Raw genomic sequence first — 16,847 nt, forward strand, 5'->3', positions numbered from 1 at the left:
TACATAATACAAAATGAGATTTTACTGAATACCCATCAAGTAAAAAATATTAATATTCTTTCAAGAGTTACAAGTACTTGATTCTATTAAGTTATAGAATGTTTTTTTCATAATCATATTATCTTATATTGTTATATTTTATATCAATCTTGAATCCACTGAGAGACATTTACCTGATAAGATAAGTGTACCTCTTCTAGACAAGCCCTTTTTCCATACTTTCCGACAACAACTTTTCAATGTTGTCTGCATTTAAATTCAGTAAAACGTATTTCTCACATTGCGATTTTCTTACAATGTACAATGCTTATCTGACAAAAACATCTTTCAGCTTATATTAGAGATGTTTGAGCCTATATTAACCACTTACGATGAAAGAGAGATAATTGAGAAGTTTAATCAGGACAATACACACGAATCCCTTCATCTTCAAAATGAAAAGAATTTAGAAGAAGAGTTAGTGAAGTAGGCCGTCTAAGTATTTAAACATTGTAACAACTTGCTTAACCTAAATTCTTTAAAAAAAAATGTTATCAAAAAAATTGAACTAATGGTGAATTATAAGTATTCAAAAACTGAATGAAAAAAAAAAGACCCAACAAAAACGCAAACACATTATGCCTCAGGATGAAATTAAATACTTTTACTGCACATAAAGAATTTTACAGTACTCTTATTTCATACCTATAATTTATATATTTTGAAATCATAAATGTTCTAACTGTGCTATAAAATTATAAACAAAATAATGTATTTTCAAATCAAAACATGATAATGTACTTGTAAATCAAAACATAATCATGTTTTTGTACATCATAAAAATAATCATGCATTTGTGAATCATAAACATAATCACATACTAATCATGTACAGTGAAAGCTGAGAAAACCGGACGGCTTTCGGACCGAGGGTTTTGTCCGGTTTTCTCAGCGGTCCGGTATTCTCATTATGTCCCCTTCAGCTGTTCAGGATCCTATGTACCGAGCAATAACTTACAAAGAATGCTGTATATTTGCATTTTCATGATCATATGTAAGTATATTGCTAAATAAAGATATGATCAAAATAATTAATTTAACATTGTCACTTATAAACAGCTCTCGTCGAACTCTTTTCAGCCATGGATTAGAATTTAGCGCCGCTATATGTCGTTTTCGATGCGTTGTCATTTCGGGAAATGAATAATTATACAAAAAGCAACGCAGTTTAAAAATACTCTATACTTGTTATTGACATACTGATTTTAACTTACCAATTCCTCGTTCATTTTGGCATTTATTTAACAAGGTAACATCTATGCATTACAATAAATCAAACTGTGAAAAGAGACATAAGAACCATCTGTGCTCCTTTACAGCTCAGGTAGCGTTTTAGACACAACCAATTGACAAGTACACAAGGTTATTCACACATTTGTCTTCCGGTATTGTCAGGGTAATTGTCTATATAATTGACTTTGTAGTCCCCTATCAACCGTCCGATATTCGGTTTTTACAGATTCCGGTATTGACAATGTTTAATGCAATAGTTTAAAGAAGGGAAAATTTGGGACTGTATTATTCGTCCAGTATTTAGAGAGTTCCCATTTTCTCAGCGTCAAGTTTTCTCAAATTTCACTGTATTTACAAATCATAAACTTGTAAACCTGTGCTTACAAAAAGTATTATAATATAAAGTCATGACCATTACAATGTACTTCAATATAAAATATATACAAAATAATGTCCTTTTGGATTTTTTATTAAAAATATTTGAAAATGTGAATGTTGTTTTCGGTAAATTACTTTAGAAAAGAAAATGTACTTTATCTATTGCCACAATACTTGGATGCTAATTACGCACCAAAATGTCAAACACTATTGTGACATTACCTGGATGTTAATTTAAGCACCAAAATGTCAAACACTATTGTGACATTTACCTGGATGTTAATTTAAGCACCAAAATGTCAAACACTATTGTGACATTTACCTGGATGTTAATACATGTATAAGCACCAAAATGTCAAACACTATTGTGACATTTATCTGGATGTTAATTTAAGCACCAAAATGTCAAACACTATTGTGACATTACCTGGATGTTAATTTAAGCACCAAAATGTCAAACACTATTGTGACATTTACCTGGATGTTAATATAAGCACCAAAATGTCAAACACTATTGTGACATTTACCTGGATGTTAATTTAAGCACCAAAATGTCAAACACTATCATGTGACATTACCTGGATACCAGAATGTCAAACTCTAGGAGTATCTAATATTTATCTTGTCTTGAAGTATTCTTAACATGATTTTCTGCTCCCTCTGTGATATTGTAAGATATTATAATAGTTTTCAATAGGCACTTGTGGAATAGTGGCAGACAAAGACATTTATAATTTATATAATTTATAATTACAAAGACATTCACATTAAAGTCAAGTCTCAACAATGTAACACCTCATGTTATACTTCAAGTACATTGTTTAAAGGCACCAAACCTGATAACAAGCATTGATTTTATCATACAACAAGGACTGATTTTATCAGACAAACTTGTATTATGATAATGTACTATCTAGCCCCTACTTTAGATAGAAATCATTCTTCCCTTATTTGTTTGTCTATCAAAATCTATCAAACAAATTCCCCCACCCTCCCAGCTGAAATCTAATACACAATACAAAACAATAGAATAATTTACCGTTTCAAAAATCAGCAGTGTGCCTTTAATACAATATTATACTGCTAATGGCAGACGTGTGTATGTCACACTGACTTCTATACAAAACACAACAGCTCGCCAAATATTTATTTATTTATTTATTTATCAGTACTCTTGTGTGAAGCACATCTATAGTATCTCTTAAAGTATTCACATAAAAAAACCTGATGATATACAAAATATGTTATCGTAAAAATTCTTTAATTGAATTATAGCAAAGAGAATGCTATTTCTATAAATTTGAAGGAGATCCTCTCTTTGGGGGACTTCTTTTTTATTATTTCAACAATTATCAATTTTTTATTCAAATAAAAGACATAATAATGAATTCTCTACATAGTTTTTTTCAAAATATGCTTCGTCCGTCATAAAATGTAAATCATCGTAATATTATGACAATATCTCTTGAATAAATAAAATGATATCAGCATAATTATATTGTCATATTAATGCAAAATAATTGCCATCAGGAAATCATAAAAAAGAATTATAAAATTTTACACCATTTAAATGACTCAATCATCTCGACAAAACTTGCAAATGGGCTTATCCAGTTTATATCAATGGAACTGTCCATTTTCAGTTTTGGGGAAAGCAAGATGAAATTTTACCAATATGACCAGCCAGTCACGGTCTGGCTAGATAGCATGGCTTTCCAAGCAGACGTACTATAACAATGGTGACAATAAGGCTGTTGAATTTTTGTTTAGCATTCTAAAAGTTACGTAGTAATAAATTTGTATACTCTTACCACTCTTAATACTTAAAATGGAATTGTCCATCTTTCAATCTGGACAAAATCATTTATCATATTTAGGGAAAATTTCAAAATATGTGGTGATTGAATCAGAGCAGACCTTGGTTAGGGTAGAACACTGTCAGGTCTGCTCGTTGAATAATAAATTCATGATCATTTAAAAGACTCTTGGATTACCCAAAACACCTTTACATAAATTATTGCAAAAAACATACCTTGGTAATTGCAAATTGTGTACCTGTGTACGAACCACAAACCTCTTTTATCTTGAATAACTATAATAAACACTAGTATGATAGGCAATGCAAACTGCTTCAAAAAAACTGGCTAGGTAAATGCTTCTCCTTGTGCTCAAAGCCCTTAAAACATTTTATATCTTATGATATCAGCATTTCATTGTTACGATTTACATTATTGTTATTATATAATGTAGGAGAATTTATGACACTATTGGGAAGGAATGCAGTTATATCTTGGAATGGTTGTAATGTATTGCTTCACATAGCACCACTGTGTTATCCTTATTATACAAGTACCGGTATATCAGACACAAAAAACACATAAAATTGTAGCGAAATGTTCATACTTTCTTCTCTCTCTCTTTTTTATAAAGAACCCTAATTTGAGAGATAAAAGAGCTACTATGACTAATGTTATGTCATTCAAGTATAATATACTTCAAGGAGGGTCTGTTTGAAAAATCCTTGCTTATAGCAATTAGCATTTTTGTGAGAAAACTTGACAATGTTACAATTAAATATGTAATTTATGCTTTAACACCTACATAATAAATTGATTATAAAATATTTAAATTGGAATACTTTTTGAAGAAAATGAAACCAATTTAAACAGAGACTTTTAAAATTTTCTTTTGCTAAAAAGGATTCCATTCGGAATCACTAAATCATGCTTCCCAATGGCTTTAAATCTTGTTAGGGAATTTTTAATAATTCTGATGAGCAACAAACTAGTTTGTTACACAAGTATATCAGTAAAGCTGGGAAGTTGTCATAGGACTTTAACAACTGAACAACCCCCCTCTTCACCCCCCCCCCCCCCCCCCCCAAAAAAAAAAATATAAATAAACAAATAAAAAATAAATATTTCTTTTTTAAATATTCACAAAATCAGTATCATTTCATTTATGACACTTCAGTGTAAGAGCTGTAGCAAGTTTTCATGTTTATATATACATGCAGATACTTCTGCTGGAATGTGATGCATATAACAGACGTACCTAGCTAAATTATGAAATCATTTCATAACATTACCTTCAAAGAAAGGAAGAGAGTTGTGATCTGGTACAATAATGTTTCTGGTTTTGCTACAGGTGTATTTTCAATCAGATCACAAGTTGTAACACATTATATAATAATTAATATAAAAAGTTCTTAGAAAACTGGCATGTCACACCCAGTTCCAGAAATATGTCAAAATTTGTCTCTCACTTCACTGGCAGCAAGAATAAACTGCTTAAATTCACTTTCTTTGCATATACAAACTTAAAAGAATATGCTTACTTTGCTTTTATGAATCAGATTATACAATTTTGAAGGAATCCAATAAATTTGCTTTGTGTGTCAGCACATACAGTCTTGTAGAATGTGTTTGCTTTGCTTTATATTTACCAGATTATACAGTCCTGAAAGACTTCCCTTACTTTGCTTTATTCGTCAGCTCATATTACAGTTTTGTAAGAATAAGTTTGTTTTGGTTTATTTGTCAGCTTAAACAGTGTTGTAAGAATTTGTTTGCTTTGCTTTTTGTACTGCCAGCTCATACAGTCTCGAAAAATCTTGCTTACTTTAATTGCTTTTTTGTTAGCTTAGACAGTCTTGTAAGAATTTGTTTTCTTTGCTTTATTTGTCAGCTTAGACAGTGTTGAAAAAATTCAGTTTGTTAGCTCATACAGTACAGTCTTGTAAGAATTTGTTTTCTTTGCTTTAAATTATTTGTCAGCTTAGACAGTGTTGAAAAAATTCAGTTTGTTAGCTCATACAGTACAGTCTTGTAAGAATTTGTTTTCTTTGCTTTATTTGTCAGCTTAGACAGTGTTGAAATAATTCAGTTTGTAAGCTCATACAGTACAGTCTTGTAAGAATTTGTTTTCTTTGCTTTATTTGTCAGCTTAGACAGTGTTGAAAAAATTCAGTTTGTTAGCTCATACAGTGTTGAAAATTTTTGCTTACTTTGCTTTATTTGTCAGCTCATACAGTCTTATAAGAATTTGTTTGCTTTGCTTTATTTGTTAGTTCATACATGCAGTCTTGAAAATTTTTGCTTACTTTGCTTTATTTGTCAGCTCATAAAGTCTTATAAGAATTTGTTTGCTTTGCTTTATTTGTTAGTTCATACATGCAGTCTTGAAAATTTTTACTTACTTTGCTTTATTTGTCAGCTCATACAGTCTTGTAAGAATTTGTTTGCTTTGCTTTATTTGTCAGCTTATCTAAATCTGCAGTTTGTTTGCCCTGCTGTATTTGTTATTTAAGATGCATCCCTGTTATAATTTTCTTTGCTTTTATTGTGAGCAAATACACACTTATTAGAACTTACTTGCTTTGTTCTTATTTTTCTGTGATAGAATACCTGTTTTGATTTTTTGACAGCATTTACAAATCTGTTAAAAAAACTTATCTATAAACAAGTACAAAAGCTGATAAGATAGCATGCTTCATTTGATCATCAGACTGAACTCAGTTGCTGAGGTTATTAAGTACAAAATATAATAAACAGTTCCCTATCAGTTCTCATTTGATTAAAAAAAATTAAATCATGTACCCAAGCACCCCTGCAACTCCCACTCCATGGCAAAAACAAATATCTGATACTACATATTTTTATCCATGCTAAATTTTCATTTGTCAAAAATGTTTTCATTATATGAACAAAAAAATATCTGATTTACTAAAATTAATCTATTAGTTTGAGCTCATATCAAAATCTGTATTTACCTCTATATTCTAACCATTATTTTGTTGTACATATATTTGTTGAAAATTACCATGCTGTGTAGATAATTAAGAAACAATCAAAAATGATTTACTTTCAAAATTTCAATCACTCTTTCTCAATTATTTTGTTTTCTGTGGTTGTCAGAAGATATTACATACACCATGTTTATTCTGAGGTGTTTTTGTTTACCAATAGACAATAAACATCCTAAAACAGATGTGAACATTCAAATATTCCACATCTGTCAACAATACAACATTATGAAATGTTCATGTTACACTGGCATCATCACCTCTCACTGACATAAAGTAACATTCTTGTCTACAAGTTGATGATCTACTATAACATATTGTAACTATTTTGTCTTGCATCAATTCATTTCTCTAGCAGTCAGTAATTTATTTATTTCCTTGTGTGAATGCAGTCTGATTTTGTATCTCCAAGAAAAAAACCATGAAATATTGATGTGTTCAAATGGAAAATACCAGCACCCCTAATGTGTTATGTTTTTTGCCAGAGTAAAATATATGTTGTCAAAGCAACATGTGAAAATAGAGTACCAGAAAATGAAAACATACTTGAAATCATTTAATCTATAAAATGGAAAACAAAAATATTCATATATATTGTGTAAAAAACTACCTAATAGTTGTGGCCCTTTGTTATCTATTCAAGTCACTACTAAATACTTGTAGACCTTTGTTATCTTTTCAATTTACTACTAAATAGTTGTGGCCCTTTGTTATCTATTCAATTTACTACTAAATAGTTGTGGCCCTTTGTTATCTATTCAATTTATTACTAACTAGTTGTGGCCCTTTGTTATCTATTCAATTTACCACTAAATAGTTGTATCCCTTTGAAACTTATTAAAGCTACTACTTAAAGAGTTGTGGCCCTTTGTTATATAATCCAATTATTATCTTATAAGATTGTGGTCCTTTGTAACCCAATTCATTTACCACTCAAAGTTATGACCCTCATTACTTATTCCAGGTAACAAATTTCTTTCAATTATTTTGGAAATGGTTCAAAGAAAATATCTAAAAGTAAATTAAATGGGTAGTATTATTTACAGCAATAACTTACAAACGGCAGCAGTCACAGACTGACAAAAAAATTCAGTATCTGTTTTCCTAAATTCAGACATGTTAAAATTAACATATTTTATTTTATTTAGAAGATTGGATTCAGCAACGTGATAATTTAACAAGAGTTAAATATGACTTAAATTTTTGAAGGGAACAATTATATGTCTGTCTTGAATCAATATTGAATATTTTCTCCTTTGATTTATAAGCAGATTTTCAAAACACTCCTGAGTCTTGTTTTAGTTTCAGTGGGAATCTTTTGGGTAAAAGTATACCTTTTTAAAAAGTATATGATTGGAACTGTTACCATAATTATAAAATAAATTCTAACTAACACATCAATTTTATATTATATCAAAGAGGTTAAGAAGTTAGTAATAAAGACAGTATGTATTTGTTTTTTGTTTTGTTTTGGGTTTTACGTCACATCGACACAGTATAGGTCATATCGCGACGTTCCAGCTTTACTGGTGGAGGAAGACCACAGGTGCCCTTCCATGCATTATTTCAGGCACAAACGGGTACCTGAGTAAGAACCACCGACATTCCGTAAGCTAGCTGGATAGCTTCCTCACATGAAAGAATCCAAAGTCCCTTTCGGGATTTGAACCCACAGAGGTGAGGGGCAAGTGGTTTGAAGTCAACGACCTTAAACACTCGGCCACGGACGCCCCAGACTGTATGTAACATAGGTAGTATGTAATAGGGGTAGTTTGTAATACAGAATACAATTGTTGTTTGTGATACAGGTAATCTGTGAAACATGGGTTTAACAATACAGTTAGTTTGTTATAAAGGGGTTTATAATACAGGTAGTGTGTAATACTGGTACAGTGTAATACAGGTAGTTTGTAATACTGATTGTTTAGTTTTTATACAGGTAATAATGTGACACATGGATTTCACAATACAGGTAGCTAGTTATACAGGGGTTTGTAATACAGGTAGTGTGTAATACATGTTGTTTGTGATACTGGTAGTCTGTGATACATGGGTTTTACAAACAGGTTATTCCTAAAATTTGTAGTTTGCAGTGCAGGTAGTCATCCCCTTAGTGCAGTTATGGATTAATTCATATTAAATTAAATAGGAGTTAACCCACTACTGCACTAATATGACATTATGTGCATTACAGGTAGTGTATAAGACAGGTAATTTGTAATACAGGTAGTACATATACATAACATATGAAGTTTTTAATATACTTAATTTGTTATACAGGTAAAAACATTAGTTCTCATACAAAACTTTCCTGAAAAAATGAAATATAGACACTTGATAAGTCTGCATCTTCAAGAAAAGGTACTTACAGGCACTACAAAGAAAACATTATTTTGGAGTAAAGATTTTCCTCTGTCTGACAAAAAAAAACCCACACCATTAATGAAAATGTTATGCAAAAGTAATAAAGAGTATAAGTTTAAATTAAACAATGCTGAAAGGCATAATAAATATGAAGTTAAACAATTGAAAGCTGATGTTACTTTAGACATAAAAAAGTCAGGTATATATTGCTTTTCCTGCTGTAAATGCCACAGTAACAATATGAGAATTACTCATTTAGTGAAATATACCTTCAAAATAACACTGTGAAAATGTAAAATCTCCAAAAGGTGTTAGAAATTATTTAAAACATTTAGCAATGTTACTTTACATTTTTTTCCTCTTTTTCAGGTCACAGACAGCACATGGTCACAAGAATAAAATGATATAAACTGACGCAAATAAATTTCTACATCAGGCTTTCCCCGATATCAAGTACAAAATGGACGACATCCTTGAAAATATGACCACTCTGTATAACAGCAGTTTTGACAACATAACTTCAAGTATGGACAACTTTACAAACATGACGACACCTCCTACAATTACAGCTGAACAAAGTCATCTTGTTGTTCGAGATTTGATTTACAACCATCTCGGACCGGTTGTTTGCATTTTTGGGATGCTCACTAACATCATCAATTTGATTGTTCTGACACAGAATCAACTGCCAGAATCACCCTACACATCCCTAACAGGTCTTGCATGTACAGATTTTTGTGCTCTCATGCTCTCTTTTATTTACATGGAGTTCTCCAAGGACACTTACACATATGAATGGCGCATCTTTGATGCATACATATTCATTGGTCTCGTGAATGTTTGTACAACGTCAAGCATATGGATAACTGTTCAGTTAACAGTTGAACGGTTCCTTTTTGTCCGCCACCCACTATGGGCTAAAGATACATGTGATCGTGCAAGCGCCAAGGTGAAGGTCCTGATGACAGTTGCTGCAGCCGCGGTATTCAATATCCCAAGATTCCTTGTTTTCAAGCCAAGATACTATAAAGATATGTGGATTCTAGATTCCACAGAGTTCCGGCACAGCACAGCATTCTTCGTCATAAATTGGTTATACAGTGTATGCATACACTTCCTACCCTTGCTGATATTAAGCGCTGCCAACATCTACTTGGTGTTTGCTGTCCATCAAGCAGGAAAACAGCGGCAAAAGCTACATATTCGGAACAATCGAGAGGCAGCGTGGCAGAGAGAACAACGTCGCCTCACCATAACACTCATCAGTATCGTATTTCTGTTCATCATCTGCATTATTCCATCAGCATTTTCCGACTTCCCCATTGCCTACGCCTTGTTCGGAGGAGACAAAACTAAACAGCAGTTTAAAACTTCATCATTCTATTTCAGCCTTCAGTATATTGCAAATTTCCTTGTGTGGGTAGAGCTTTCCCTCAACTTTGTACTGTATTGTGCTTTTAATGAAAAGTTTAGGCGTGTGATGAAATTTACAGCAAATCGCTGCATAAAAAAACTAAACGTTCCTTTCTGTCGGAAAAAAAACATTCTACTACACGTGAATTTCAAATCTGGGCAGAGTAGTACACGGAACAGTGTTCTTCACACTAACAGTCTAACAATGAACTCAAAAGGGTCATTGGTCCATCATGAAGGTCAGCCACTACAGAAAGTCATACAAACTGGCGAGAAGCAGGAGACTGTCCCGAATGGTGATACACCACTGTTGAATCAAAGCGTGTAGAGTATCTAGCTGCGTGCAGACATTGGCATATTTCATTAAAACATTTGTTATGTAAAAAATCTTTAATGCTATATTTTTAAAGGGTAGACAGAAAAGGATGTTTAAAAAGTTAATAATATTCATTTGATGAAGGAAGGATACTTTTATATTCAACATAACAATCAAAGTTGAACCAAATATCAAATATAAACAAATTAATAAGTTATCATTTAGAAAAGGAAAGGGATCAATTTTCAGGAAAGGGATCTCACTCATAAAGATGTGAAATAAAAAAGTGTAAAACTTAAAATAAAATGCAAACTTTAAAGAAATTACACTGAGAAAAGTGTGCTTTAGTATTTTAGTACTGGAGTTATCAGTACTTGAATGTGGACTTCAGAAATTACATTCTGGACTGACTTATTTGATAATTTTTGGATCTTGACAAAAAGAAAGTGCTTGGTGAGATGGGATGTTTGAATAATATGATGATAATTTCCACTAAATGTTTCATTATGTACCCATCAATCGTTAGAATGTTCTGATGACCAAACATTATAAATTAACAGCTTTGACTGTGACGATGTGACATAGACGCGTGACACAAAGAGAGTGTGACAGAACAATGATAATACCCAGTTAATGATATAGTATAATATCATAACTATCTTTCATAATGACAAAATATTAATTCTGGAAAAGGGAGATCATTTTCAAGCAATAAAATACTAATCATATAGTTGAAAATTATAGACAGTTTTAATAAGTTTATGAAAGATAATGAAAAATTTAAAAATCAAACGAGAAGTTTGATTTCAATTCTTTGAGTAAGAATTGAGTAAGGGCATCTCATTAGCTAATGCAGTATCCAATCCTCATAGCAAGAACCCTTGCAATTCTACAACCAATATGAATAATTTAGTGCCTTCTTGCCTGAACAAAATTTCAACTTTACCCATGACATTCATCTACTTACCGATCAAAATTCTCTCCACTAACTATACATATTTTGCTTTCATCAAAATCACAACAGGGCAACTTTTAGCTTTGTGGTAATACTTACGGTAAAGAATCTACAATTATGATGATGATGATGTCACATAGTTCTATACTCATCTGGTATGCCACAATATTTCCTCACCATATTCATTATCTGTTGATCAACACAGAAAAATTGCAAGCAAGGTACCAGTGACAAAAAAATGACAAGGATTATGCTTTGTCAGGCCAGTGTGTTTGTCTGATAGCGGATTGTAGGACAATGTGTTTGTCTGACACTGGATTGTGGGACAAACAGTGGATTGTGGGACAGTGTGTTTGTCTGACAGTGGATTGTGGGACAGTGTGTTTGTCTGACACTGGATTGTGGAACAAACAGTGGATTGTGGGACAGTGTGTTTGTCTGACACTGGATTGTGGAACAAACAGTGGATTGTGGGACAGTGTGTTTGTCTGACAGTGGATTGTGGGACAGTGTGTTTGTCTGACAGTGGATTGTGGGACAGTGTGTTTGTCTGACACTGGATTGTGGAACAAACAGTGGATTGTGGGACAGTGTGTTTGTCTGACAGTGGATTGTGGGACAGTGTGTTTGTCTGACAGTGGATTGTGGGACAAACAGTGGATAATGGGACTATGAATTGCAAGTCTGTGTACATCTTCAACTATTTAAGGAACTGAAGGTAGTTGTAAGCTAAGCCAAGTAGTGAAAATGTGAAAAGATAATGATTATCAAAAAATTACTAGTGACAGAAGGAAGTCATTTCAAGTGCTTTTTTGCAAATTGTAGTCAGTTGTATCATTGTAGAATAAATAAATTGGAAATAAACTAATTACATATATGTATATAGTACATAAGAACTAAATAGGGCAATTAACGCATAGTCTAAAAGACACTGTACAATTTATATCTAAATTAGGGCAATACAAAATGCTTGTTAAACTATGGAAACACCTGTAACTGACTGTAAAAAGGTATAAAAGGAAGTAACCAGTTCAAGGCACTGCAAAGTTTATTTGCAAGCATATCATGCTGTGATGAGTCAATCATCTAACATGAATTAAAGTTGCCTGACATTAAAAACATTAGATATTAACTGTTCTAAATGAACTGCCAATTATGTCAAAATATGAATCTTAAATAAGTTTGACCTCATTATTTAATTTATTGCTAGTTATTCCCTCATTAATCATACACTTTGTCCTTATTTACTGTCAACTTAATGCCAAATTTCCATTTTGAACAACAAAAAAATTGATTTATTGATTTTAAGGGTTCAATTTTAACTTACTGAACACCCACACATTATAGTGGTTATTAATTTTCTTGACATTTATTTTCAACACCTGTCATTATAAAGTTTACAATGTTGTTTCAATGGTTGAATAAAAGTCTAATTAATTTAATTTAAATCAAATTAATGAGTGAATTAAACCAAAATGTGGTTACATTGTCTTTGGGATAGATTAGAAACAAAAGAAAAATTAGCTAATTACTGTTCAATTACCTTAATTAATTACAATGTCACCCTAGCTAACAGGTGATATATGGTGCTGGATGGAAAAGTTAGGTGCATCTACTATTTGCAATAATCTTATGGGTTTTTTCACCTGGACTTTGAAACTGAATGTCACATTGGCATTGCAATTAAACATTTTTAACACAATTTGCTGGGCAGACAAGCTAGTCTCCTTTAAACTTTGTTGAGTGAGGGGGAACTGGGGTTTTAAACCCTGAATAAGGATTAAGGGTAGACTAGGATATCATACATTTAGTATAGAGAAAAGTTACAAGACTGGAGAATATTTTGTGACTTAGACTATGAGATCATGTGATAGAGAAGAGAAAGCTGGGAATATATTTTGTGATTTGTACAATCAACTAATGTTGTAAATAGTCTTGAATGTTTAGTTATCATTAGAGAAATGGTACAGCCACATAATGTTACACAATTTTAACAGACCTTATTAAAACTTTTAATGAAAAAAAATACCAACTAATTTTCAAACTTTTTCAATTTATTATTGCTTTAAATGCAATGTATATTAATAGTTAAATAAAGGTTAATTGTAATTATTTTTAAATATCCCATTTCATGATCAAAACTCTTTGACATTGTTATATTCCAATTAAGCATTTTATTTCCTTTTTTTTTTTAAAATTATATACATATATATTATATATAAAAAAATAACCCGAGTGAGCCTTTATCTCATGTAAGTTTCTTATATTTATACCTCAATCTTAAATCTTTATTTTTACACAGCCAAATATAGATAAGTTTGTAAAATATTGTTGTAAATTATATTTAAATCTATATCATCATTTGTTTTTATAAATTCATCATGTTATTTTATTAATTAATAAAATCCCGTATTTCATATCTGTGAAATATAATCAATATCAATCACTGTATATCACTCACTACATATTCCTCATTGTAAATCACTCATTTTCCAAAACTCATTGTTGTTTGTCAATAAGCAAGAAATAAAAAGAAAAAAATGTTTTTCTCGACTATGGAATATATCCGACTTCAAAATAATATTTTTTGATATCTCACTCACATTCAAAATGGTAAAATTTGTTCACTACTTCGTCAGATATATTCCATACTTGTTAAAAAAACAAATGTTGTTAATAATCATGAGCAACGGACCCCAAAAGAAGATATTTTCAAGATCATTAAGTCATTAGAATATTATTACAGCTAGGCCATTATAAAGGAAGAACATCATTGAATCAAACCATTTCTGAAATTCTGAGATGTGTATTAGAAAAAGTTTTTCCCCATTGTTTCCTATATATTGTAATAAAAGCAAACTGTTAACAATTTAAAACTAAGTAAAAGTCCTTTCATATACAGATCATGATAGTATTCTTGAAAATTTCTTCTTTTACAGCGAATTTTTAATGACAGTACTCCAGGGAATCTGCCATTCATCAAATTGAATTGAACTATATTTTTTTAATGAACTTTCAATAAAAAACTTTTCCACAAATTGTTTGACTGAAATTGGTACTGATTACCAATACTACACATACATGAAAATGGGTATCAACATGTTTCATGTAATTACAACAATTAAAATCGACTTTATTTTTTTGCATTTTTATAATTACATGTATTTATTTAACCAATTAAATTTGATTTTATCAATTTCTTGTAAAACTTAAATTATCTTAATGTTTAACATATTTTTCATGTGCTTTCTTCATTTAATTAAAATATGAAATTAAAAAGTTCCATATAATAACTCATCAAAACTATAAAACTTGAGCTTAAAAAAAACAAGAATGGGAGTGAAGGCCTAATGGTCAAATTGTCAGCCTCACAACCATGGGCTCACAGGTTTGAGCCCTACCTGGCATGACCTATGTTTCCCCATATGGCACCTGAACTGGTTAAATTCCAAAATGTTAATTCAAAAGTTATTGATATAAATTTTAAAATAAAAATAACTAATGTGAGCTTAAATGAGAAAAGGTTCCCTTGGAGTACGAAAGCGCTGAAGTGCTCTAGTATTTTATTTGTGTCATACTCATTATTACCTCATGTTTTTAAATGTTTATTCTTTATTTATATTTTACTATACTGCATATATTTATGACTCAGTTTGTTTATTTTTGGTAGGAATATGCCAACAGAAGTGTATGAAGATTGTATTGTTGGATGTCATCATAAATTAGTCATTGAATTGGTTCCCAGCTACAATGTATATTTAAGATTTTTGCAACATGGAATGGTACCAATCTAAAAATTTTGATTTTAACCAATCTGACAATATGAAATGGTACCAATTTGACAATGTAGAACAGTACCAATCTATGTGGAATGGTACCAATCTGTCAATGAGGAATAGATCTTCTATATGTGAAATTAAGAAATTAATTGTTTTCAATTGGAAACCCCCTACAGGAATGAATCCCGAGGGTATTTATCCAATGTTGAACAATTCTTTTACATAGCTAGGAAATAAATGTAGTTTCCTGACATTTGAAGTTACAAAAGAAAATAATAATCAAACTTCTTTATTTTGTTAACAGAATCCATAAAAAGCTTATATATCTCAGAACTGCTCATTATGATCCTTGTTTGCAAACATTTTCTCATTCTAACTTTCTCTAATTACATGACTATATTGATATTAATCTGGAGGCATTTTCCTATAAAAAAATTAAATACTGTTATCATTATTTTATCATTAATGCGTCTGATTTTTGTATTGTTGTTTTCGTTTTGAATTTTCAGCTCAGTTTATTGTCACTATTACACTGTATTTTTAATTATTCTATATGATAGCAGTACTCTTATTGTGTTGACCACCTTTAAGATGTATATAAAAAAACTTATCTGAATAAATATATTTCATTTTTATAAAAGTAAAATTATAATTTACCAAAAAAGTTGTTCAAGTGTAGGCAATATAATTTTTTTTCTTCTTTGAGTAGCATTCCACTTTATGCAACTTTTCAGACTGTCATCAAATTTGGACAAGAACATTATGATTAAAGGGACTTCACTGACTAAAATTTTTTTTTTGAGATTAGTGTTTGATTTGATGTAGGTGTAAATCAGTAACTTGTGGTCAAAATTTCAGACCATTCCCTCACTCCCTTTTTCCAGAATAATTATTCTTATTGTGAAAATAACCCAAAATTGTCAAATTGGACTAAGAATAGCACAAAAATTTGATTTTCAACTTACTTCTGAATCTATTTCTTATTTATCTATTGCATATCTTCCTGTTCTTGTTTAGTAAGAATTTTTTTTTTTTTTTTTTTGGCTTTTGGACCTCAGTGGAGTTACTTTAATAAAATTTTACACATAATATATATATTTATTGATAGAAAAGTTACAAATTTACAGAAGACCTTTAGAATCTTATTAAAATATCTTCTCTTTTGATCATTGTATTAACAAAGTACTTTTTTTTCAGATGTGCATACATAATTTTTGTTTATATATTGAACATAAAAACACAAATGATTGTGTACGCTTGATCTTGTACAGGGATCAGACAATTTTAGTACAAACAAGTAAATATTTACCTTTGCACAAATGATGACAAATAAACTCCATTACAAATGCCCCAATTCAATTATAAATACCATAATTCAATAATAAATACCAGAATTCAATAAAAAAAATACCCTAAATCAATGAAAAGTATGGTTTTACTCATAGAGATACCAGATGGTTTTTCGTGACAATTTTCCACTCCCCGATTCTTTGTTGACATTGCAAATTGTCTGTAATATTAATACCTCAATTATAGTGCAATTAAATATTTGTTAACTTTAATGAGA

General features: G+C 30.8%; 1 protein-coding gene across 1 annotated transcript in view; it reads left to right on the forward strand.

The window, feature by feature from the left end:
* The window catches only part of LOC132738914 (FMRFamide receptor-like), a 34,003-nt gene extending 17,884 nt beyond the window's left edge, over positions 1-16,119 (forward strand). Inside the window, exon 2 of the mRNA XM_060726527.1 lies at positions 9,187-16,119. Within this exon, the coding sequence (XP_060582510.1) occupies positions 9,278-10,558 (1,281 nt within the window). The 5' untranslated portion in view covers positions 9,187-9,277 and the 3' untranslated portion in view covers positions 10,559-16,119. The remainder of the gene's footprint in view (positions 1-9,186) is intronic.
* The last annotated feature ends 728 nt before the right edge of the window (positions 16,120-16,847 follow it).

This window comes from Ruditapes philippinarum, unplaced genomic scaffold (genome assembly GCF_026571515.1).
Source record: "Ruditapes philippinarum isolate M1 unplaced genomic scaffold, ASM2657151v2 ctg1785_1_1_1_1, whole genome shotgun sequence".
NCBI classification, from domain to species: domain Eukaryota; kingdom Metazoa; phylum Mollusca; class Bivalvia; order Venerida; family Veneridae; genus Ruditapes; species Ruditapes philippinarum.